Here is a 25,427-nt window from a genome sequence, read left to right as displayed (position 1 = left end):
TAAGCCAATATGGGCTATTTGGGTTTTGTCCAGAAGACATTGGGACTTTTTAAGCAGGTGCACAGCATGATGAGAATGACATTTTTGGAAGCCGACTTTGGCTGAAGAATGGCTGGGAGAAGGGGGGAGGCTGGGAGCTCGGGAGGGGGCTGTGGATGTGGTACAGGACAGTGATGGTGGTGGCTCCGCCAGGGATGGAGTCAACTGATATTTAGAGCTGGGACTCGGCCATTGGCTGGAAGCAGGGGCGGAGCAAGGAAGAGTAGCAATCAAGGATGACTCCCAGAGGTGGAGTCACTAGGGTGGTGTGGGGGTGTGGACAGCATCAGGTGACACTATTGTGGGGGATGACATGTATATGACTGGCTATAAAATTTTTGTGCAGTCTTTCAGCAGAAATTTATTATTTTTTACAAAAACATCCCTGTAGTTAGTTACAACAACAAAAACATTTTTCGTAAGCCCGGTTTAAATGCATCAACATACCTACGAGGTTAACACTCAGTGCTAATCTACTTTTCGAACCTTCTAATGAACTGCAGTCGGAGCTGTCTTTATCACCCAACTACACCGGCACTTGGGATCATGTGGGTCCCTCTGCCAGTGCTACAAGCACGCGCTGTTGTTTTCGTTGCTCCTGGCGTTCTTATAGTCCCTGATTTTGTCAAATTTTCCAGTGTTTTGGCTACAGTATTGTGGTGATTAGTATTTGTGAACCTATAGCAATAACGTTTTTGAGCACGAAGCAGTAATTCAAGGAAAATAAGTGACATACGGGAATTACGATTTACGAGTAACATTAGTACAAAAAACATTACTAAGGATTCTGTACGGCCTGGTATCGGAGGAGGCCCATGGCGGGGCCGGGGGGGGAGGTGGTGACACCAACCCTAGTGACGCCACTGACCCCCAGCCTCCTGGACAAGTGGCAGGCCAGGGAGCTGACAAAACCATGGCAGGAATGTGAGGTCACAGGTTAGAAGTTAGCCATGGGATGGCGTTCCCAGAATCTGCAGTGGAAACCATGTCCGTCCGCACTGATCCCCTCAGGTCCTCCTCAGCATCTCCTACACAGTAAATTTAACTTTGCACGTTCCCATCTTTGTCTTTCCAACAACCCTGAGGGCTCCCGCAGGGCAGGGTCCCTGCCTCATCCTCTGCCTTCAGAGCCCCTGCCCAGGGCCGGCTGGTGCAAGCCAGCACCTCCTGCTTCTTCACTGGCGCTGGCTCTCGCTTCAGCCTCATGGAGACTACCATTCTGGCCTCTCCCTGGTTCCCCAGGATGGCCCCTTGGGGAGCAGGGAATACAGCGAGGATCCGGGGATCTGTATGTAGTTCAGCCTCAAACTCCCTAACATGACTGTTACCAATTGAATTGTGTTTTCCTCAAAATTTGTGTTGAAATCCTAATCCTGTAAACATGGCCCTGTTTGGAAATAGGGGTTTTCTTTCATTATGTTAACGAGGTTATTATCAGAGCAGGGTGAGTCTTGAACGTAATCACTTCTGAGTCACAAAAAGCGCAGATTAGACACAGCGATAGATGCGGTGGGAAGATGCCATGAAGACAGTCACGCACACAAGCCCGGGAACGCCAAAGATTGCTAGCAACTACTAGAAGCTGAAATAGAGAAAAAAGCATATTCCCCTAGAGCTGCACCCTGAATTCAGACTTCTAGCCTCCCGAAATGTAAGAAAATAAATTTCTGTTCTTTAAGACCACCCAACTGTGTTATCTTCTGTTACAGGAGCACTAGGTGGCTGAGACAATGACCTTGTGAAGGGGAGGAGATCTCCTGGGAGTACAGGTGAGGGTGTCAGGCAGGCCATGTGGGCTTTGAATCTGGCAGGTGCTCACCTGAAAGTCCTGAGGCTTTGAGGACAACGCCCTGGGCACGGTGCCGCCGGGAACTGTCAGTTCCTGCTTCGGCACTTCTCTTGCCATCACGCCAAGGAGGTCTTCGTCCCCTGGGGAAGCAGCTCGGGGTGGGCTCGGAGGCCAGGGCTGAGGAGGTCTTGAGGCTCTTCCCCATTTCATCTTTCTATCCCCAGTGACACACTCCTGACTCAAAATACAGCCAAGAGACCCGATAGAGGGACATGTCTTCCCAAGAAAGTTCATGGGCCCCCTCTCACCCTCAGGAGCTACGTAGTCCGGGGCCCCTCTCTCCACACACAGGGGCTCTTGAAATGGCCATCCTGACCTCCCTTTGAAGCTCCTCGGAGACTGAGACTTAAGTCTGAGATGAGGAGTTGACAGGCTGTGGTGACAGATGGCCCCAGCCGAGTGTCTGGAGATCTGCCCAGGACTCTAACCTTGTCACATTCCCTCCACAGGCCTTACAGAAAGGGTCTCCAGCTGTGCTTGGGGAAGGGCAGGGGTAAGACCCAGGGAAGGACATACCTGTCTTAACATCCCGGGTGGTCACAAGGGCTACCTGTAGGGTCACAGTGCACTGCAAAGTAAAGGCAGGGAGTTGGAAGCCAGGTCCTGAGACCCTTTGCCAAGTCTCAGCTCTTGAACTGGACCCAGCCCAGCTAGGTTCATGCCCAGTCATCCTGGGTGGAGTGATGCTGGCCACAGAATGAGGGCACACCATGAGGGCCTGTGCGGCCTCGGCAGGAGGGAGTTTGCAAACCTGTGGCATGAGAGTGGGATTTACAGGGATGGGGGTGGATCTGGAGAACAAAGGAGGAGAACCTGGTGGAGAAGGACAGGATGTGAGTGGTGGGGAGGAGAGGGAGAGGGGACTTGAGCACCAGTGCAGAAGCCACAGATGCTAACAGCTCTTCCCCCAGCCCAGTATCACCTCCTAACTCACCTCCTGCTCCAAGCTCTCACTATGCACCGAGCCTCTGCATCACCACCTGAATTGCCCACTGACCATCCTCTCAAAAAAGCCAGTTGCCATTGAGCTGCCTCTGACACACGGCCACCCCACATGTGTCAGAGTAGAACTGTGCTCCATAGGGTTTTCAGGGGCTGATTTTTCAGAGTTAGATTGCCAAGCCGTTCTTCTGAGGTGCCTCAGGGTAGACTCGAACTGCTAACCTTTTAGGTGGCAGCCAAGAGCATTAACCATTTGCAGCACCCAGGGTATCCAACTGTCCCCTAAGGCTCCTCTGAATGAGAAGAGCAAAGTCCCAATGTACCAGCATAGACCACAAGGCCCTTTATACTTCCTGGCCCCTGCTTGCCCACGCAGCCCTGTCTCTCCCACTCCCCAAGATTCTGCATTCAGCCTTTGCACGGGGGTTGTTTCCCTGGCTTGTAGATTGGGCAAACTCACCGTCCTCCTTAAGGTTTGCCTTAAACCTCACCTCCTCTGTAAAGCCTCCTGTTCCCTCCCTTGCAGAATGGCTCACTCCCTGCTGAGCCCTGGTGGCCTAGCTTACTGAAACTTGGGGATGTGTGGGCTGGAGTGCTTATTGCTGTGAGTTAACGCCTGCTCCACCAGACTGTGGGCCTCATTCAGTCCTGAATCCCAGTGTCTGATACAGTTGCTGACACCCAGTGGGCAATCAATGAATCAATCTAAATGGATGAATGGAAGAATGGGAGAGTCCAGAGCTGACGGCAGTGAGATGAGGCTCCCCCCAGGGGCAGGAAGCACTTCCATGGGATGGGGCCCAGCTTCACTGGTTCCCCCCACTCTCCCAGCCTGCTCTTCCTGGGTCTTTCTTGGCTCTGACTCACATCTGTGGGCTTCATGGAATGGTTGATCAGGGGTAGGCCCTTCAGGAACAGGACCTCATTGGGTTGTTCCACCAGGGGCTTGAGCAGGACTGTGGCCAGACCAATGAACCTGAGGAGACGAGGAGCAGAGATGTGAGATCCTGAGCCGGGGGAGGGGTGTCCTTTTCTGTCCCAGGCCTGGTTTTATCTAGAGATGGTTTTCTCCCAGAGGCTGTTGTTGACAGGGAGGCTGAAGGAAGGGTGCAGTGAGGCAGAGCATCCACCAGAGGGCTCAGGGCTGGAGACTCTCTAGGAATTGGCTCCTGGGCTCCTGGAGTGGTGGGTGTCTCAGCCCGCCCATATCCCTTCCCACAACTCTTCCTGGATGGGAACCTGGCCAAGTGATAGCTGATTGAGTCATGGGTGGAGACCTGGCCTAAGCTGGACCGATCAGATTCTCTGCCCTGGGATGCCACAGATTCAGTCTCAGCTGGCCACTTGCAGGGGGCAGTGATAGAAAGCCAGGTTTGAGCAGAGAGAGAAGGAAGGAGAGGGGCAGAGAGAAGCAGAGATTCAAGGTCTGTGGCTTCAGATGGATCAGCCGCTGGGTTCCCAAGTTCCTAGTTCTAGCCCGTCTGCACTCCTAGCCTCAATACCCTTCCCATAAACCCCCACCCTGGTTTTTTTTTTTTTTTGCATTATCTAGCTGGGAGTTCTGTTCCTTGCATCTGGATGAGTCATGGATTAGAGACAGAAGTGCTGTTGTTTTGGTCAGGGGCGTCAGGCTTTGCCTGCTTCTCTTGGGCCTCACCTTTCCTTCTTCGTTGAGGCCAGGTCCCGAAGGACAATTTGCAAGTAGGAGTCATGTTCCAGGGCACCGGCCCAGAGGTGCCAGACCAGCGTCTGTGGGAGACACAGAAAGGTCAGCAGCCTTCCTCCACTCTCCCTATCCCATCCTTGCAGGAACGGGGGAAGATGCAAGGCATGGCTCAAACTGAGCACCTCCCTCTTGTCTAGTTTCTGAAGGGGATGGCATTTGCTACCTCTTGCCAAAGTGTGAGGCATCCTACCTGGACTCTCGCTGCTTGAACGGCAGTAGTGTGGATGTGTTAGGAATTAAACAGTTTGGGGACAATGAGGGTGTGGATGGATGGGAAGATGAGGGCTTCTGGGAACATCAGGACGGCCAGTTTGGACTAGTTGATGGGCAATACAATGGCCCATCCCCAGAGACAGGGACAAAGACCAAGAACAGCTGTAGGCAGATGCGGCTGCTGCAGCCCTCAGGCCTTCCCAGACTTGTCAGCTCAGAGGCTACTCCCAGGCCAAGATGCCCTGGCCTTGAGGAAAGCTTGTGAGCTCCATGTTTACTCTGAGCACCGCCTGGACGCTGCCTCTGCCTTCTCGTGTGGGTTGTCATTTTCTCTCTGGGCTTGCCCTGGTGTGTGGTACCTCGTTCCAGATGGGGTTGTTCCCTTCTGCCACATGAGTTCTCTTCTTGATATCTGCAAGGATACAAAAGGGCTGGCAATGGTGGTGGGAACTATTTCAAAGTTTGGATTCCAGTACATGCTCTGAGAAAACTTCAAGTCTTCTTAGGCAGGTATGATATGGCACTGATTCTTTGCTAGGGGTTTCAAAGCTCTTTCTATAAGGGTGATGTCACCCTCTGTGACAGATAATGCTACGCATTTCCCAGTTTCTTTTTTTTCCTAGGTTCATCATTCCCAGGTGTCTTGAAGTCAGGTGAGACCGTGTGGCTTCTTCTGGCCAATGAGGCCCGGGAGGGATAGTCACCACTGCCAGGCCTGGCTCCTAAAATCTCCTGTGAGATTCTCCATTCTCCCCACGTCCCACCTCCACCCTCACCATCCCCTGGCAGAAGGGTGCCAGGGTGACTTTGTAGGCACAAGTGGCAAGCAGGTGGTCCCGAAGCCACTGTTTGGAGGAGCCACTCATCCAGCAATATCCCTGCAGGACTTGCATGAGAAAGAGGCAAACGTTTATGGTGGTAAGCCACTGAGATTTAAGGATTTATTACTACAGCGAGGAAACTGCTAACCAAAAGGTCAGCAGTTCGGATCTATTAAACGCTCCTTAGAAATCCTATGAGGCAGTTCTACTCTGCCCTTTAGGGTTGCTATGGGTCAGACGGCAATAGGTTAGGTTTTTTTGTTTGGTACCACAGAAAAACCTAGTTTGGAAGCTTCCTACTTCATCCACTAAAGCCTCCCTCCCCCAGGAATATCTTTGACAGAGGACAGTTTGTCCTGCAAAAAAAAAAAAAAAAAGAAACAACTCTCGATTGCCAAATTACTTTGCGATTCTTCCCAGGAAAAGGATGTGAATATGTGTAAATTTGCGTGTGCCTCCAGGATTGTGAGAGAATGGATTTCCGTTGGTTTAAGGTACCCAGTTTGTGGTACTTTTTTACCTTGCCAAAGGAAACCAGTGCATGCTCTCAGCTCTTCTTTATATAAAGCTAAATAAATAAATAAATAAAACCCAAACCCATGGCTGTGGAGTATATTGACTCATAGTGACCCTATGGGACAGAGTAGGACGGCCCCCTAGGGTTTCCAAGGAACAGCTGGTAGATTCAAACTGCTGAATTTTTGTGTTAGCAGCCAAGCTCTTAACCACTGTGCCCCCAGGGCTCTCTTTATTATGTAGATATACTTAATCTCTCATAAATCCTTTCACCTCCTCCTTTGCCTTCTTTCCTAGACTTCCTTTTCCTTATCTGTAAACAATGAAGATAATAAAACTTGCCTTCTCCACCTTATGGAGCTGCTGTGAGGAACAAACGTGTTTGTGAAAAAAATCAACATGTTGATTGTAAAGCTCGTTCAGAAGTAATTGATATTATTGAGCAGTTATTACTAGAAACTGTACCAAAGGCTGTATATATATTATTCTTTGGAATCCTCAGAGTAGTCCTACAAAGCAGATGCTCTTAACCCTCAGTTTATGGAACAGCCCTAGTTCATGGAAGCTTGAGAAATATTAGTCTTCTTTTTTTCCCACAGCCATTCTCCGGAAAAAATGGGAGGCAGAGAAATCATAATAAGGGAAATAATAAAGACGATGTTTGTAAAGAACTGACGATGTCTACTTCATCTTTGTACCACACAGCACACCCTTTGCATAGTAAAGCATCAGTAAGTGTAGTTTTTCACTGAGTAAACCTGGCTTCTCGGGGCTGGCTCTTCTCTCCTCATTTGGGACCCTGGCTCTCACCTCTGAAGTAGATGGTGGCACAAGGCCTGGGTGGGGGGCTTTGGGGTGGGTCGATCTTGGCTGACTCCATGATAAGCTGCAGCATCTCCATGACTGTCTCCTCGCCTCCTTCCCTCTGGAGCTACAGCTTCCTTCTTGGAGCTCCTTTGTCCAAGGTTCTCCTTGGGTTCAACGGGTGTGTGGAGCCCTTCATCGGCTGCTTAGCAACAGAAGAGGATGTCACACAGATGGGTGGGTCTTAGTTCTGGAGAAGAATCCAAGGGATTGAGAGGAGAAAGACGTAACAGAGTCTGAAGCAAGTGACTTGGGGTGACTAGGTCTGTAGAAACAAAACAATTTGGCTTCTTTTAATTTCTTTTTTGTTTTCTGTCTTATTCTCACTGTCCTTCTGATTTAATGATCAGGTAGAAGGATAATGCTTCCTGTTTATGCAAGGAAGTTATCTGGAGTGCATCATTGTCAAAGTAAAAAAATTAGATGAGAAAAGAGGAGAAGCAAGGCTATTTGAGAAAAAAAAATCCAAAAAACACCCAGTGCCGTTGAGTCGATTCTGACTCAGAGTGACCCTATAGGACAGGGTAGAACTGCCCCATGGAGTTTACAAGGAGCACCTGGCGGATTTGAACCGCCGATCCTTTGGTTAGCAGCAGTGGCACTTAACCACTACGCCAGCAGGGTTTCCATCTGAGAAAAGGAATAGGGAAATTAGGGCTGTTTCATTAATGCTTGTCTTAGTCATCTAGTGCTGCTATAACAGAAATACCACAAGTGGATGGCTTTGACAGAGAGAAGTTAATTTTCTCACAGTAAAGTAGGCTAAAAGTCCAAATTGAGGGTGTCAGTTCCAGGGAAAGGCTTTCTTTCTCTGTCAACCTTCTCATCCATCTCTTCCCAGACTGGGAGCTTCTCTGCTCAGGGACTGGGGTCCAGAGGACACACTTTGCTCTGCACTGCTTTCTTGGTGGTATGAAGTACCCTACCCCGTTTCTCTTTCTTTTATATCACAAGAGATTGTCTCAAGACACAACCCAGTCTTACTGATCGAGTTCTGCGTCACTAACACAACTGCCGCCCATCCTCCCTCATTAACATCATAGGGGCAAGATTTACAACATATAGGAAAATCACACAATACTGGAAAGGAAATCATGGCCCAGCCCCATCGATACACACATTTTTTGAGGGGGACATAATTTAATACATGACAATGCCACAAGGGAAGTTCTTCCTAATATGAAAGCAAAATATTTGGGTCTCCTTTTTTTTCTAAAGAAAGCCTAGGATCAGTGTCTTCTTAGCCATCTAGTGCTTCTATAACAAATACCACAAGTAGATGGCTTTAACAGAGAGAAGTTTACTCTCTCACAGTTTGGTGGGCTAGAAGTCTGAATTCAGGGTGTCGGCTCCAAGGGCAGGCTTTCTCTCTCTCTCAGCTCTGGAGGAGTGTCCTTGTCATCGGTCTTCCCCTGGTCTGGGAGCATCTCAGCGCAGGAAGCTCAGGCCCAAAGGACGCCCTGTGCTCCAGGCGCTGCTTTCTTGGTGGTATGAGGCTGCCAACTCTCCGCCAGCTTCTCTTTTCTTATCTCTTGAGAGATAAAAGGTGGTGCCAGCCACACCCCAGGGAAACTCCTTTTATATTGCATCAGGGATGTGACCCTAATCCTCTCTAACATAAAATTATAATCACAAAATGGAGGACAGCCACAGAATACTGGGAATTATGGCCCAACCAAGTTAATACACACATTTTTGGGCGGATATAATTCAATCCATGATAGCCCCTGACTTGGAGGATCTCTACACAAAACACAGTCTAGGAAAGTTGACACCACAGAGCAGCCTGTGACTAGTGCCAAGATTCTGGATAGGACTGCCGGAGCCCTGCAGGCTCTCGCCTTGGTCCACTGCTCCAGCGTCACCTCTCCTGTTGACCGCTGCTCCCTGGCTGCGCCACCCTGGCTTTTTCTTTCTTTCCCTCTTTTTTTTTCCTTTAATTTTATCACGCTCCCTTCTGCCTCGTGGCCTTTGTTTTGTCTTGCTGCCCCTTCTCTTGGAGAGCGTCTCTGCCCGTTTCCTGCCATGTCGCCTCACTGTCCTCTTTGGTTTCAGCTTCAGTTTCACCTTCACAGGCCCACCCTTCCCATCTCCCAGCCAAGGCTGGTTCAGTGTTCTGCACGCTCTCATCACTTCACACCCTTCCTCATAGTAGCAGGCATGGCGGGGAGTGGAGTTGTGAGGGGTTAAAAGCCTGGGCTCTGGGGCCAGACTGCCGCTCACTTGCTGTGTGACCTTGGGCAAAATACTTTACGCCTCTGGAAATGACTGTAATAACGAAACCAGACACCACTGAGTCTATCCCAACCGTGGACACCCCACGTGTGCAGAGTAGGACGTGGCTCCCTAGGGTTTTCAATGGCTGATATTTTGGAAGTAGCTCACCAGGCGTTTCTTCCCAGGAGTCTCTGGATTGGTTCGAACTGCCAGCGTTTTGGTTAGTAGCCACTTATCTGTTTGAAGCACCCAGAAGCTCCAATGACTACAAGAGAACCTAGTATATGAACTTGTTGAGAGGATTGAGTGAAGTAAGTCATTTATGTGCTTATTGTTGTAGTTGTGTGCTGTCGAGTCAATTCCAACTCATAGGGATTGTTATGGATTGAACCATGCTCCCAAAAATAAGGGTCAACTTGGCTAGGCCATGATTTTCAGTATTGTGTGGTTGTCCTCCATTTTGTGATCTGATGTAATTATCCTATGTGTTGCAAATCCTAACCTCTATTATGTTAATGAGGCAGGACACAACCTACAGGATTAGGCTGTATTTTGAGTCAATCTCTTCTGAGACAGGAAACCCTGGTGGCGTAGTGGTTAAGTGCTACTGCTGCTAACCAAAAGCTCAGCAGTTCAAATCCTCCAGGCGCTCCTTGGAAACTCTACGGGGCAGTTCTACTCTGTCCTGTAGGGTCGCTATAAGTCGGAATCGACTCAACGGCACTGGGTTCTTTTGAGATATAAAAGAGAGAAGCGAGCAGAGTGGAGAGGGATTTCATTATCACCAAGCAAGGAGAGCTGGGAGTGGAGCGCATCTTTTGGACTCAGGGTCCCTGTGCTGAGAAACTCCTTGAAGAGGGGAAGATTGGTGACAAGCATTTTCCTTCAGATCTGACAGATAGAGAAAGCCCTTCCCTGGAACCGGCACCGTAAATTCAGACTTCTAGCTTCCTAGACTGTGAGAGAATAAATTTGTTTGTTAATACCATCCATTTGTGGTATTTCTGTTATAGCAACACTAGATAACTAAGATACTGGCTGTCATGGATTGAATTGTGTTCCCCAAAAATATGTGTATCAGTTTGGCTAAGCCATGATTCTCAGTATTGGGTGGTTGCCTACCATTTTGTCATCTGGTGTGATTTTCCTATGTGTTGCAAGTCCTACTCTATGATATTAATGTGGTGGGATAGGCAGCAGTTATGTTAATGAGGCAGGGCTCAATCTACCAGATTGGATGGTGTCTTGAGCCAATCTCTTTTGAGATATACAAGATAGAAGCAAGCAGAGTGACAAGGGGACCTCATACAACCAAGAAGGCAGCGCTGGGAGCAGAGCTCGTCCGAGGGACCTGGGGTTCCTGCGAGGAGTAGCTACTACACCAGGGGAAGGCTGATCGCAAGGACCTTCCTCCAGAGCCGACAGACAGAAAGCCTTCCCCTGCAGCTGATGCCCTGATTTTGGGCTTCTAGCCTACTGGACTGTGAGAAAATAAATTTCTCTTTGTTAAAGCCACCCAACCATGCTATTTCTGTTATAGTGACACTAGATAAATAAGACACTGGCATTTGGAAATATTCAAATAAATGAGTTATTTTTTGGGTGGAAACAGTTTGTGATGCACTTCCTGGGCCCTGGGACTTATATGTACCATGTGTGATGCGCTTCATGGAACATGGGACCCATATGACACGCTTGCATTAGTCACCTCCCTGATGATATCTTTTATAAAGTTCTCATCTCCCTGAACACAGTTTGTGATGCCCTCCCTGGGTCATGAGACTGACACTACTGTGTTCATGATGTACTTCACAGAATATGGGATCCATATGGAGCAGGGGTTAAGAGTTACAGCTGCTAACCAAATGGCTGGTAGTTCGAATCCATCAGTTACTCCTTGGAAACCCCATGGGGCAGTTATACTCTGTCCTGTGATGTCACTACGAGTAGGAATCAAATCCATGGCAATGGGTTTTTTTTGTTTTTGTTTTTTACTGCCTGCTTGCAATTGGCACCACATTTTCCCAAATAACAAAAACTACCAACAATGATTCAGCACCCATTCCATTAGTAAAAAAGCAAGGCATCCCCGAAAAATTCAAAAAAAAAAAAAATTCTTTAAAGGGCCATGTCGCTGGCGTTCTACCGTTTCCGAGTTTTCCTGCTCACCGGCCCTCCCTTCCCGGGAGGAGATCCGTTCCGCATTTTACGCGGCGCCCGACGTGGAGGCGGTAACGCGCACGCGCACTGGGGTCCGGCCCGGGCCGAGCGCGCGGCCCGACGACTGCGGGTGAGGGAAGAGTCGGCGCCGGCGGGGCGGCTGCCGCGGGGGTCGCGGGCGGCGGCTTCTCGGGTCCTGCGGGGCGCGGGGCGGGGGCCGTGGGTTGGAGCCGCGCCCCACTGGCAGAGGCCGGACGGGGTGTTGCGTGGGGGCCGCACTTGGGCCGGCGACGCGGGCGCCGAACCGGGCCGGGGGGCGGGAGGGGGTCCAGGCGGCTCCTGGTCGTGGCGAACTCGGGGTGACCTTGGCCGAGTCGCTTCATCCTGCTCTGTCTACTAGAGGGGCCTTTTTGAGGTCCAGTGTGTACTAGGAGTACTGGGGGTACCGGGAGTACTAGGAATACCAGGGACACTAGGGGTACCAGGAGTATCGGGGTACCGGGAGTAAGTACTAGGGGTACCAAGAGTGTTAGGGATACTGGGTGTACCACGAACATTAGGGGTACCGGGAGTACTAGGGATACCAGCGACGCTAGGGGTACTGGAGTATTAGGGGTATCAAGAGTATTAGGGATACTAGGTGTACCAGAAACATTAGGGGTACTTGGAGTACCAGGAGTATTAGGGGTATGGGAGTATTAGGGGGATCAAGAGTATTAGGGATACTAGGGGTACCAGGAACATTAGGGGTACCAGGAGTACCAGGGGTACTAGGCCATCTGCCAGTACTACCTCAGGCCCAGGATACAGGGAAAGGTCTTTCTAGAATGTCAATTCCTTATAGGCTTTTGGAGGCAGCTCTCCTTTTTATATTTTAAAAACTTTTGAGGTGAAGTAGTCACCGAACTTTTAAGGTAACACCAGAGCTCATCGAGGAACTTGAGCCCTTGCTGGGATTAGCAACCTCGAGCCAGACGAGGGACGCTCACCTGTAGCTGTGTAGTCAGGTACTTGCTGGACCCTTAGCTTCTGAAGAATTAATATTTGTGATTTCTTTTGTTTGAAAACCTTTCCCAGCCATCACGAGGGAAAATAGCGATGGTGGCCCAGCACTGTTAGTGTCTGCCGTGTACGGTCATTGTGAACAGTGGAGTCACTTGGCTTTCCAGTTAGCAGGTTGCGCAGAGATTGAGTGTGGAGGTGCTCATGGTGCCAGAGTCTTTCATGGGGGTGGGGTGAGATCTCAGGAGCCCTCCCTATGGTGGGCACGGGTCTGCTGTATGATAGATAATTATGACCAATAAACCTAAACCAGACCTGCTGCCGTCGAGTCAATTCCGACTCGTAGAGACCCAATAGGGCAGAGTAGAACTGCCCCATAAGGCTTCCAGGTCTGTAATCTTTACAGAAGCAGACTGCTGCATCTTTCTCCCATGGAGTGGCTGGTGGGCTCTGACCGGCCACCTTTTGGTTAGCAGCCGAGCACTTTAACCACTGTGCTGCCAGGGCTAGGTAGAAGGTCACAAAAGTAAGAAATGCATGGGATGTTTTAGGTTGGGACAAATGTAGAATATATGAATTGACTTAAACTGCACCTTTTCACTGCAGGTGGCTTTGCGTGCAATTACTCATGCTCTGAATTGCGGTCCCGAAACTGACATGGCCCACCGGGGTGGGGAGAGGGACTTCCAGACTTCTGCACGGCGCATGGGCACCTCACTGCTCTTCCAGCTTTCAGTGCACGAGAGGGAGCTGGACCTGGTTTTCCTGGATCACAGCTATGCCAAGCCGTGGAGTGCCCACCCAGATGCCAGTAGTGCCCGCCCCACCCGCATGCTCTTTGTTACTCCCCGGAGGCAGCACGAAAGTACCATGTGAGTTTGGGCTTCTCTCCTGAGGGCGGTGCCCTGACTGGGCAGTCATCACATGGTGGGGATTAGAGAGGATTTTCTTGGGAATGATGTGGGGAGATTGTGTGAGGACTTGGGTGTTTAATTCAGGCATCTCTATTGAGCAACGGAAGGGTATCAGGCCTAACCTAAATGTGGACATGTGGACGTTTGCGTACGAGGGATGTGGTTATCAGTGCCGCGGTCCCCTGGTGGTATGCATTTTAGAGGACAGAGGTAGGAAAGCAAGATATTCAAAGGAAAACAGAAAACCAGTTCCATTCAGATGGCAGGACTTGTATGGATAGAAGGGATGAAAGAGGATTATTTAACTGGTGAAGAGGAAAACTGAGCCAATTTAAAAAATTACCACACAGGATCAGACCCCTACTCCTTTGAGTCCAGTGCTCTGGTTTGCCCCGACAGTGGCACCAACAGCCTTTTTATGGTAATCCATTTTGCTTTTCCTGGCTTCACAAGCCAAAGGTGAGGAAATCCCGAAGACATTGCCTTCTTTCTTAGTAGCCTGTTGTAAAATGCTACCCATGGGTTGCTTAATCTAAACTCTTCTTAGGTCTAATTATATTTTCAGCTGGCCTACATTACAGGGTAAGGAATTTTTATAGTTTTCTACTTGATATGTAATATAATTACTTTTCGCCTAAGTAAATTTCTTTGGCAAATCTTTGAGCTTCGAGGAGTTCAAATATCTTATATTTCAAGATTTGTTACGTTCTGTTTTGACGACCAAATCATGTCCTTAATACTATATAAACTTTTTGGAAGAGTTGTAATTTTTTTTTTTTTCGTTTGACCCAATGTTTAATCTTTCCTTAAGCCAGAGGCTTTGGGTTTGTTGGAGGCAATAGATCATGTATTCTGCTTCTTTAGGCCCCCCACCTCCCATGTAACCTTAATACACACACGTCGTGTATGCATGTGTATGCATGTATTAAACGTGTAGGATGGTGATTTTTATTTTACTTCCCGATGAGGGCTGCATTATGTTGATTTTTTTTTTGTTGTTGTACAGGGCACTGGGTTTGTACCTTTAAGGAATAATCTGGCAAAATCATGATGTCTCTCACCTAGGGCGTAACCAAAAGCTCAGTTAAACAGAATTTGAAATCTTTCTCTCTTAAAAAAAAAAAAAACAAAAAACCACTGCCATCGAGCCGATTCCGACTCATAGCGACCCTATAGGACAGAGTAGAACTGCCCCATAATTTTCTCTTGGCTATGTATTAATCGTTCTTGCTGATACCAAAATTCCATGTCCATATCTGATGACGTTTTCTTAAGGTGAGGTTCTGTGGGTTGGTATTTTAGTACTTGGGTACTTCTTTTTTGAAAGCAGGCCCTGTCTCAGTGGATAGGTCCTGAGAGCAGATGTTTGGTGTTTTCTAGGAGGGCCCCTGTAGCTGGAACATGGCTGTGATGGGGGGTAAGTGGGAGGTCGGGGAGGAGTTGGCAGAGTTGCCTCAGGTAGGAATTTGATCCCAAGAGTGTAAGAAGTCATTGAAGGATTTTAAACTAGACGTCCAATTTATATTTTTAAAAGATCACTTTGGACTTTTGTTGAATAGGTTATAGGAGTGCAGGAATAGAACTCAGGAGATAGCTCAGAGGCCATTGAAGTTGTCCAGGTCAGAGGTTAGGATAGCTCGGACTGTGGTAGGAGCAGTGCAGATGGAGAAAAATGAGTGGCATTGAGATAAATGCCCTAGGGAGCGCCGGCAGGACCAGCTGTGGTGAATTAGAAGGAGGGACCAGGTTACGGGTAAAGTGAAATCAGGATGACGCAGATTTCTGGCTTGAGCAGCTGAGAGTGGTGGTGTCATGGGTTGGGGAAGACTGAGGGAGGACAGGGTTTGGGATGGTGAAATCAGAGCTCTCTTTCAGGCATGCATTTCAGAGTGCTTAGCCCAGTGTCTGGCAGAGAGAAGATAATCAGCTCTCTGGCCCACTTCACTTCATAGTGCTGTCATTATTCCAGTCACTGGGGATGGTTGCAATGAGATCATCAAGGTCAAAAAGCTAAAGTGATGTTTGGTGGACAGCCATAGACCAGTTTGGAATAGTATTTTGGGGAGGAGTGACAAAGACAGTTGGTGCATGGGGAAGGACCCTCATGGCACTAGGGTTTCATTAACAGCTTTTTAAAATATGAAAAATCCTTCAGGTATCCATTTGTATGTTTTTGTTTTAGGCTCCTTGCAAAATGAGTTAAATAGCTGAAGTGTATGGGTTCCATGTGACCTGTCTTCAACAATCACAGGCTTTTACAAGCTTGTAGTTAAACGGGCTAATGAAAGGGAACATTTGTGAGAATACATTAAAACTCTAGACCAGCACTGTCCAGCAGAAGAACTCTGCAATGATGGAGGTGTCCTATGTGCCGTTCGGCGTGGTAGCTGTCAGCCACGGGTGGTTATCCAGCGCGTGAAATGTGACTGGTGCCACCGAGGAACTGAATTACATGTTTTAGTTAATTTTTATCAGCTTAAAGTTACATTTAAATAGTCGTTTGTGGATTATAGCTACTATATTGGACAGCACAGGTCTAGACAGTCAACTGTTTGCTTTTGGAATTCTGTATGTCTTTTTTTTTTTTAGACAGATTTCTGTTAGATTTTGCTAAGACTCATTTTTAAATGACTGAATTGCTCCAACACACATCAGCATGTCAGAGAGGGTAGAGATCTAGGCAAGTGTGGGAAACGTGACTTTGGATCAAAATATTCTTGTGGATATAATGTACATATGCAGAATTTAAAGCCGGCTATATTTTTTGGCAGCCAGATGATGGATAAACACCTGTGTTGTGTGAAGTATGTGTGGTCTGGTCCTATCTCCTCACCTGTTTACAGTGAATCAGACGTCCCGATTGATGTAGAGACGGTCACGTCAACCCCTGTGCCACTCTATGACAACCAGAAGGCACGCAGCGTGATGAACGAGTGTGAACGTCACGTCATCTTCGCCAGGACCGATGCTGATGCTCCTCCCCCGCCGGAGGACTGGGAGGATCACGTCAACAGGTAGGCTGCTCACGGGATAGTTGGGGCTGACGGACGGCGCCTTGATGTGTTTTCACCGTCATCTTCTCTCAGGCAGTTACTGGGAGCTTCTTTTGTTTGCAGCCATGCAAGCCAGACGGTTCTCCTAACTCTCAGCGTAGTGACTCTCAGCTTGCTCTTCTCTGAGCTCCTTGAGAGCAGGGTTTGTATCTCAGCCGTCTTTGTATCATCAACACCTAGGACACTGCCTGGCACATAGTAGGCATATAATAAATGTTTGTTGAATAAAAAAGTGAGTAAAATTTGATAGGTGTGACTAGCTCCGTGGCTTATATAGTATAAGTTACGATAGAGGGGTCACTCAGACTCCAAAAATGAATGTTAAATATATGAGCCTTTGTAAGATGTTGTTTTTAGGCTCTGTAACCGAGGATAGAGAAGATGTTTGGAGTCACATGAAAAGCCAACAGATAATTACTTAAGTGGTTTTAAAAAATAGATTTCACAAACTGTGGTCTTGAGGGGATACCTCAGTTTGTTTTCTTTAGTTGTTGGCTAGTTGTGTTCCGTGCTGACTGCCGCCCCCAGGGATTCAGCCTTCCTCTCCAGGTCGTTCTTGTGTTGTACACTTAGCAAACATTCCTTTCTTTCTTCGTGGGCCTATCTGACAGCTTTGTATTCACGCACATACATTTTACCTGTCTAACGTGTACCGTTCAGTGGTTTGTCATATATTTACAGAGCTGTACAACTATCACCACAATCAATTTGATAACATTTTCATCACCCCAAAGAAACTCTGTACCTGTTATCAGCCACTCTCCATTTCCTTCCCATGCCCCCAGCCCTAGGCAACCACCAGTCTCCTTCTGTCTATGTATTTCCCTCTTCTGGATGTTTCTTACAAATGGAATCATACGCAGCCTTTTGTGATTGGCGTCTTTCACTTCGCATAATGTTGTCAAGGTCCATCTGTGTCATCACACAGATCAGTACTTCATTCCTTTTTAGTGCCAAATAATATGCCATTGTGTGGGTATACAGTGAAACCTGTGAGAGCCGGAATTCCACAGGACTGCCTTGTTTTTCCAGATCTTGCAAGTTTTCCACCTTTGACTGGTGCAGTCTTACCACTGTGCCGTCACTCGTTATTGGTGGAAAATATTGGAGTTTTCCTTCTCTGACAGGCTTCTGCCTTACACATGTTCCGGCCTCCACAGGTTTTACTGTAGGGCATTTTGTTTATCCGTTTACCAGTTGATGGATGTTTGGATTTTTTTGGCTATATGAATACTGCTGCTTTGACCATTCATGAACATCCATTTTTCTGGGATATGCATATCTAGGGGTGGAATTGCTGGGTCCTGAGGTTGAGCGTTCTGCTGCTAACCAAAAGGTCAGCAATTTGAATGCACCAGCTGCTCCTTGGAAACTCTGTGGGACAGTTCTACTCTGTCCTAGAGTCGCTATGAGTTGGAATCAACTTGGCGGCAGTGGGTTTGAGTTTTTTTTTGTGGTAACTCTGTGTTTAACTTTTTGAGAAACTTCCAGATTGTTTTCCAAGTTGACTGCACCATTGCTTTGCCACCAGCGGAGCCTGAGGGTTCCAGTGTCTCCGTATCCTTGCCGATGCTTGTCTTTTTATTATAACCATTCTGGGGGGTGAGTACTATCTCACTGTGGTTTTGATTTGTATTTCCCTGATGGCAGTTTATTTACTTTTTTCTGCTGTGTGTGTAAATGCTAAGATGTTTACATCAGAAGTTGGTATGTAGTAAATTTGCCATAATATTGGAGAGCCATTGTTTTACAATAGTCGAAAAGAGAGAGAGTTTGTTAGGAATGAGAGTAGGAAGGTTTGAGGCATTTGGCTTGATTTATGAGTCTAGTTGGAAGTGAGGAATGAGACTGTGCAGGGGTGCTAATGTGGTCAAGATAGTAGCTGTCAAAGCAGGAACACCTTGGTTTAAGGGCTTATGAAGAAGTTGGTTGGAGTCTTGAATAGAATTGGGGTTGATGTAATAATCCTAAGAAGCTCCAGAGCTTCAGATAAAGAGGAAAACTGCTCTTTATCAACCACTGGAATATTGCCACAGTCAGTGAATTCAGCAAAAGGGTTTATTATCGTTGTCGCAGCTAGTAATAATAATAAAATAATCACAGTGGTGGTAACGAGAAAGAACTACCATTACTGGGAGTTTTCTAGATGCCGGGCATTGTGCTAAGTGCTTCATACGGACCATCTCGCGGTTGTCATGGTAACTCTTGAAGGTATATGCTCCCTTCATCTGTATTTTACTGATGAGGAAGCTGGGCTCAGAGAGTTGAAGAAACTTTAGTTAGGATGTCATGGAGCACGGTTTTATTCAGACCAAGCGACCTGACCTCAGAGCCCAGGCAGTGTTCTTGACTCCTGTACCTTCTGTAGCAAAAGGAGAGTCAGTCCAGTTAAGTGGTAGCTGACCAGAGCGGCGTCCTAGGCTGTCTGTGCCTTTGTGGTGTTGCCCATTGCCTTGTCTTCAGTTTGCAATTTTAGAAAGAACACAGGAGAACTGCATGACATTTTTTATTAGCTTACTTATGGTCATGGTCAAAAGATTTTTAGAGACTATCCATACATGCTTATCAAAGTCATCAGAGACTTTAATAACATGTAAGAATACCAGTTTTCTTAATTTATAAGGAGAGAGATAACTGCAAAGCAGACGAGAACACTGGGGTGGCCCGGCCAGACCATGCCATTGCCCGCAGCATGTCTGGGAGGCCATTCTCTTCCAGAAGTGGACGTGTGAGTGGAGGGTCTGTGCAGGAGGCGCCATCCTCCAGCGCCTGGGTGGATGCACCTATTTTTCCTCTAGGCAGGATGGGTCCACAGAGTGGGCCAGAGCACCCTGTCAGCTTCCTGGTCCTGCAGGGAAACACTGACAGATTCTTGTCTTTGACTTGTCTTTCTCCAGTCTCCATGTGGACCTCCGTCCTTCTGTTCTGACATTGCCACAGATTGATACTATTAATTAGAGCTCAGTTTATCTCAGATTATATGTGTTTTCATGTCTGATGAGATTTTGGAGGCGTCCGTCTCTCATTAGCAACAGGCTTACAAACCGTCTTTTCAGGTAGGTCACTTCTGCACATAGGTAATTTCATTATTTGGTGATACTTACAGGGTCAGTTTCAGAAGTCACCATTTTATGACCTTGCCCCCAATTCTAGAGCTGCAGCCCGTTTGGCGCTTATAATTCCCTCTGCTTTAATTACAATCATCTGGTTGCCATTCGCTCCTTTGACTTGATTGTTAAATTGCTGCTTCCATTCTTCCTGTGTAAAATCATGTAAAATTACAGTTTCCCACTTCGGGAACTCCTTGTACTATAGGATAGCTCTCTAGAAATCTGTATTTTTCCCAGGGAGCTTACTGATCTCTCTTTATCTATGGGATCAGAAATTTAATTTCCTTTGTTGGGGCTCCCCTCCGCCTCCCGCCCTTGAATAATTTCAGTAGAAGCTGCCTTCAGAGAACTTTTTGTGTATAGAAAATTAACCGCGCCCCCCAGCTGACTTTCTTTAGTAGTTCCTGTTATTTCATAAAACAGTTTAAATATTTCTCTCTACCTGATTTAATTGTGTGTATCAAGGGTTGGCAAACTGTAGCCCTTGGGCCAAATCCCACCCATTGCTTGTTTTTGTGTGACCTGAAAGCTAAGAAAAGTTTTTACATTCTTAAGTGGTTGAAAAAAAATGAGGAGTGCTGTTTGGCAACACAGGCCGTGCCCGTGTCACGCCTGTGAATAAGTCTTGGTGGAGGCCAGCGACGCCCGTCCGTCCTCCGCTGGTGCGCTGTCTGCTGCTGCTTTGGGGTTGTAGCCGCAGAGCACACTAGTCGTGATGGATGGAGACTCTGTGGCCCCAGACTTGAATACTCACTGCCTGGCCCTCTGTAGGAGAAGTGTGCCGGCTTGTGGTCTACGTAATGTCCTTGTGTCCTCATGCCACTGTCCTACGACTCGGATAATATGTGAAAACGATCTGAATTTACTGGCACAGTAATGTAGTCCTAAAAAAGGTGGACCAGTTCTGTTTTTGTCCCCAAATGTTTGTCAGAAGCCAACGTTCATTAGATGCACAGCTTTTGAAAGACATTTAATAAACTATTCCTGACACATGATACTTCCCAGCCTTGCTCCAGTGGATTTTAGGACATTTGCCACATTTTAGTAAAGAAGCCAGTGTTTTAAAATAGGCCATCTGATCTTAGAAATTAGAACTTCTGCATTCCAGCCCCCCAGAAAATTATTCTCCTATTCTAAACTTTCTGTGGTTATCTCTCTCAATATTGTATATATCTATAGATATATAAATCATAGGTTGGATGTTTGAAATTCTGAGTCCAAAATCTTTATGAGCTGTTTATGTTCCTCCGTCCCTCTCTCTGTCTGTCTCTCTCTCCTACTTAGTCCTAGTGCTTAAACAAAGGATTTTATGATCTGAAAAGACTGTGACCTGTTCATTCTCTCTGATGTTTTTTGTCTTTCCTGAATTCTTAGTTTTTTTTTAAAATCCTTTAGACCTTTTAATATCGAATTAGTTTCTTTTGAAGCAGTATCACAGGAAGAATGAGTAGCTTTGAAAACACCAGACTTTGTTAGGACCAGTGTAGAAATCTGCCTGCTTTGAATAGGACGGGCCAGAGACAAGAATACCATTCAGGTTCAGTTCGAACCTGGAAAACATAGGATTATCTGATCTCATCTAAGAAATGAAGAAAGAGCATTTTTGTACTCATGAAAATTGAATAGGCTTAGATGGGGGAGGCAGCTGACTTACCACAGTTCTCATCAGCTACTTGACTGTTTAGACTTGTATTTAAAATTCTGTCTCCTGTTTTTATATATTTCCTTAATTATATCTTTGGCATACTGTTTATCCTAATCTTGGGTTAGATCATTTTTTTTTCTGCCCACTTAATTTTCCAGCCTCCCATGAAGCTGACAAAATACAGAGAACGTGTTTCAGTTCTTGGAATCACTTTGTGTTATATCCAGCAGTAATCCTGAGAACTTTTTCTAGGATTTGAGACTTTCAACACTGTGGTTTTGCAATTTGATTTCTGCTGTCATTGGTATATGACGGTAATTTCTAAACAGCTTCGTTACCCTCCTCCCACCCCCTTGGTTGTGCACGTCATTTTCCTCGCTCCCATCATTTTGGGTATCAGTAAATATAGAGTAAGAAAAACAAATAGGGAAACATGCTGTTATATAATAAAGAACAGGACAATCTTAGAAATACTGTTAATGCCTTATAAATCAGTAATACTCATTTTCTGTTTCTGGAATTAAAGTCTGCAATGTGGTCAGTAGGCTTTGTGAAAGCTCAGGAGAGTGTTGAACCTGCAGGAATTGTATTTGTTGCCTAGCATCCTGGTTATGATGGAATAAGGCGGCAGGATAGTGCCACTTTCAAGATGTTGCATGTTCTTTATACATGTTATTTTCACAGAACTGGAAAATCAGAATTTTTAACACATTGCTTTTGATCTTTCATTTTCACATCAAGAATTTTTTTCTACAGAGAGGCTTGCCCGAGTGTATAAAGATATAAATAGATGGGTGTGTTTGTCTATTTCTGTGTGTACGGGGTTGGGGGGGCAAGAAGGGGGGGGTCACTGCAACTCTGTTTATAATAGCAATAAAAGAGATACAGTCTAAATACCCACCAATAGGGCAGAACTTTACCAGTTATTAAAACAAAGAGGCATATTAATATGGACATGTGTCTGTCAATGTGGCTGCAGAGAGCTTTTTCAAATGATTTGTCAGTACTGTTTGTCTCCCGTCACCACCAAATCCTCAGGCCCACCTGAGACAAGCGATGCTACTTGTGTGAGTGTGTTGTACATTTCATGATGTGAAGGAAAGAGAAGAGGTTATGAACCAATGGGGTGGAGCTGATGGTCTTCACAAGCCTTACTGGACCCAGGCCCCAACACATCCGGAGCCCTGACAGTGAATGAGGTGGAGCTTCCACTCCCACTGTCTAAGTCTACGCCTGCTTCCCGAGTCCACAATCTCTCTGAATGTGAAACCAGAAAAAAACAAAAAAAATGACGGCATCCTGATGAAGCAGAAAGAATTAAGCCAAGAAAAAGGATAATCCCAGGAAACCTCTGACTGCTTCTAGTACCCATACAAGGGGGTTACAACAGACTGCGAGACTTTGGAGGTTCAGAAGAGATTTAACAAGGAAAGCGACTGAAAATAGAAGGAGCTTCTGAAGAAGAGAGTTGCCTCGTTCTGTTTCTGTAGTCATCAGACTTCAGCTGCTCTCATTGTAATTTTTCTCCCATGGGTAATCATAAAACTAGTTGCCATCATGTCAGTTCTAACTCATGGCAACCCCACGTGTGTCCGAGTAGAACTGTACTCCTTACAGTTTTCAGTGGCTGATTTCTCGGAAATAGATCACCAGGCCATTCTTCTGAGGTGCCTCTGGGGGACTTGAACGGACAACCCTTCAATTAGCAGCCAAGCGTGTTAACTGTTTGCACCACCCATGGACTCAAATAATCATAGCTAACCTTCGTTGAGTGACTTTTTTATTGCAGGAACCTGAGAGATTGTCTATCCCATGCCTTTTTTATAGACAAGAAGATTCTGGGCACATAGCCAGCTCTGTATTGCAGAGCTGGGATAGAGTCCTGGATTCCTGACTCCTAGTTAGGGTTCTCCTAGACTACCTATATAATTGTGGTAAGTTGTAAAATCTGGACATGCTGGTAGGTGGAGATTTTATGGAAGGAAAAGGCATTGGACCATTATTTTCCTCCTTTTTAGAGTGTAATTGCTCTTACCAGAGACACTGAGATGTACAAAGTGAATCACAAAGGGCGATTTGTCCATATGTGTGCTCTCCTGCTACTTCCTCAGCTCTGTTATTGGTGTTCTTAGAGAGCTGACCTGTGGCAATTAGGGTGTCTTGTGGGGTGAGGGGGTAATGATGGAAATGATGTTAGCCCATGTGAGGTCAGAGAAGTCGAGAAGGTCCTAGGCAGCTCTGCTGCAGTTTCGCCACCCTGGTGTGGTGAAGGACTCAGTTTACAGTTAAGCTGAAATTGCCTTGCGCCAGTACCTCTCTACAGTTCCTACCATGGGCCGGGTATGGCTTGCGTTGTGAAGGTCTGCATCTGGACCCTGCTGTTCATAGAACTTAAAATATCATACACACAGAATTCATCCATTGGTTTATTTAGCACATGTATTGAGTCCCTACTATGTGCCAAACACGGTTCTGCACGCAGGGGATGTAGCACTTAAACAAAGCCAACACGTGTTCCTGCCAGCTCGCCCTTTACGTTCTCTCAGGGGAGACAGACCAAACGAAACGATAGGACGGATAGAACATGAGGTGGTGATGCTGCTGGAGACGGCTAGAAAATCTAGGGAGTACAGCAGGGTATCGCAATTTGAGCTCAGGTTGAGTCAGGGACAGCCCCAGTGGAAGGTGATGGCCTGCGAGAGATGGGGGGCATTGTTTCCATAGAGCCGACGGGCAGGAGCATAGCAGGCCTGTTGTGCAGAGTCCGTGAGGGTGCAGCCCTGTCTGATGAGGCTGGAGACAGCCCACGGCAAGGACTGTAGGATTCTAACTGATTGAAATGTGAGTCACTGGAGGGCCCCAGAAGAGTGACATGATCCGACTTAGGTTTTTTGATTCTTCTTCCCAAGTTGACTTTCCCAGAAGTTGCCCTGAAGTAGTGTGTTGTCATTAACAGAGTGTGAAGGGATCTTTTTTTTTTTACACTCAGAACCCAGGGTATTATTAAACTCATTAATTTTTGCCCATTTGATAGGTGAAAAATAATGTTTTAATTTCGAAGCGGGGATTGTTGTTTATACTGTTTTCGTGAACTGCCTTTTCATGTTCTTTACTCACTGTTTTTGAGTATTTTTTCTTTTTCGTATTAATTTTCTAGAGTCTTTTTCTATTTTAATGAAGCAGCAGTTATTTTCTGCCGTGTTTCCACTTTGTTTATGATCATTTCTTTTTCCTTTTCTGAGGTTAAATTTTTATGTGGTTGTATTTATCTCTCTTTTCCTTTTATTGCTTTTAGGTTTTGGGTAATACTTAGAAAGGCCTTGCTCATTCCAAGATACGTCTTTTTAAACCATTGTATTTTTCCTGGAGCTGTAATGGTTTTATTGATTTAAGTTTTTATTCCATCTGAGGTTTATTTGGCATGAAGAGTGATGCGTAGGGATTGGATTTTCTTTTTCCAGTTGGCTAGCTGGTTGTCTCAGTTGCGCTTGCTGGTTTGGAATGCTGCCTTATTTTCATTCCAGGTTCCCATTTGGGGCTAGCATCCACTTAAACTAAAAAATAACTTACTTACCAGAATTTTTCAGGGAGAGTGGGTAAACAGGTATTTATTGAGCATCTTCTGTTGTTCTGTTGCTTTTCTCTGAGTTTGTTTGGGGAAGTTAGTGGCCAGAGTTAGGGTATCAGAGTAATGAAGATGGGGAGGGAGCAGGAGGGTTACGTAAGCTCCGGGCGACTGTGCTGGGCCTGATGACGTGAATTGTCCAGGTGACTGTGCGGGGCCTGATGACGTGAATTGTCCGGGTGACTGTGCTGGGCCTGATGACGTGAATTGTCTGGGTGACTGCGGGGCCTGATGATGTGAACTGGAGAAGAGCAGAGCAGGGTTCTGATTACAGGGAGTTTGCAGCAGAGCTGGAAGCCAGCAACCCCATTGCTGTTGAGTTGATTCTGATTCACAGAGACCCTATAGGACAGGGTAGAACTGCCCTATATGGTTTCCAAGGCTGTAAATCTTTACGGAAGCAGACTGCCACATCTTTCTTCTGGGAGCGGTTGGTGGGTTCAAACTGCTGACCTTTTGGTTAGCTGTCAGTAAACAAGGTAGGAGTGTATATGTCATTGTCATATGCTCAGATAATAAAATGTTTACTTATATGGAATAAGCCATTCAAAAATAAATTTGTTAATTGTGTGATATACAGAAAAAAATGCAAAAAATCTATGGAAAAGGGAGTGTTGGGTAGAGTGTTGGGAAAGGGAGTGTAGCCACCTCATTGGTTATATTTCTGTTATATTTTTGTTCTTAAAATATATACAGTCTGAGTTTTTAGTGCATTAAAAGTACTTGCTGAT

At 46.5% G+C, this 25,427-nt stretch overlaps 2 protein-coding genes across 14 annotated transcripts in view; one reads left to right on the top strand and one right to left on the bottom strand.

The window, feature by feature from the left end:
* FER1L5 (fer-1 like family member 5) overlaps positions 1-7,001 on the bottom strand; it is a 66,068-nt gene extending 59,067 nt beyond the window's left edge. The window contains 6 exon segments of the mRNA XM_023541145.2: positions 1,859-1,968; positions 2,405-2,456; positions 3,698-3,806; positions 4,488-4,579; positions 5,129-5,181; positions 6,917-7,001. Coding sequence (XP_023396913.2) covers positions 1,859-1,968; positions 2,405-2,456; positions 3,698-3,806; positions 4,488-4,579; positions 5,129-5,181; positions 6,917-7,001 — 501 coding nt within the window.
* A 4,440-nt stretch (positions 7,002-11,441) lies between these two features.
* KANSL3 (KAT8 regulatory NSL complex subunit 3) overlaps positions 11,442-25,427 on the top strand; it is a 66,287-nt gene continuing 52,301 nt past the window's right edge. For 9 of the 13 annotated variants that reach the window (XR_010317884.1, XR_010317883.1, XM_064268412.1 and 6 more), the window contains exons 1-3: positions 11,442-11,477; positions 12,956-13,221; positions 16,035-16,277. Coding sequence is in view for 11 of the 13 variants with exons in the window: in XM_064268412.1 (XP_064124482.1) it covers positions 13,007-13,221; positions 16,035-16,277 (458 nt within the window). In the remaining 2 variants the exon portion in view is untranslated. Of the gene's footprint in view, positions 11,478-11,684; positions 12,355-12,955; positions 13,222-16,034; positions 16,278-25,427 lie in introns of those variants that run through there. The other 4 variants (XM_064268418.1, XM_064268416.1, XM_064268413.1 and 1 more) reach the window with 2 other exon arrangements.

This window comes from Loxodonta africana, chromosome 15, assembly GCF_030014295.1.
Source record: "Loxodonta africana isolate mLoxAfr1 chromosome 15, mLoxAfr1.hap2, whole genome shotgun sequence".
Classification (NCBI taxonomy): domain Eukaryota; kingdom Metazoa; phylum Chordata; class Mammalia; order Proboscidea; family Elephantidae; genus Loxodonta; species Loxodonta africana.
The sequence above is the reverse complement of the archived record's forward strand: the minus strand, read 5'-3'. Positions and strand labels throughout refer to the sequence as shown.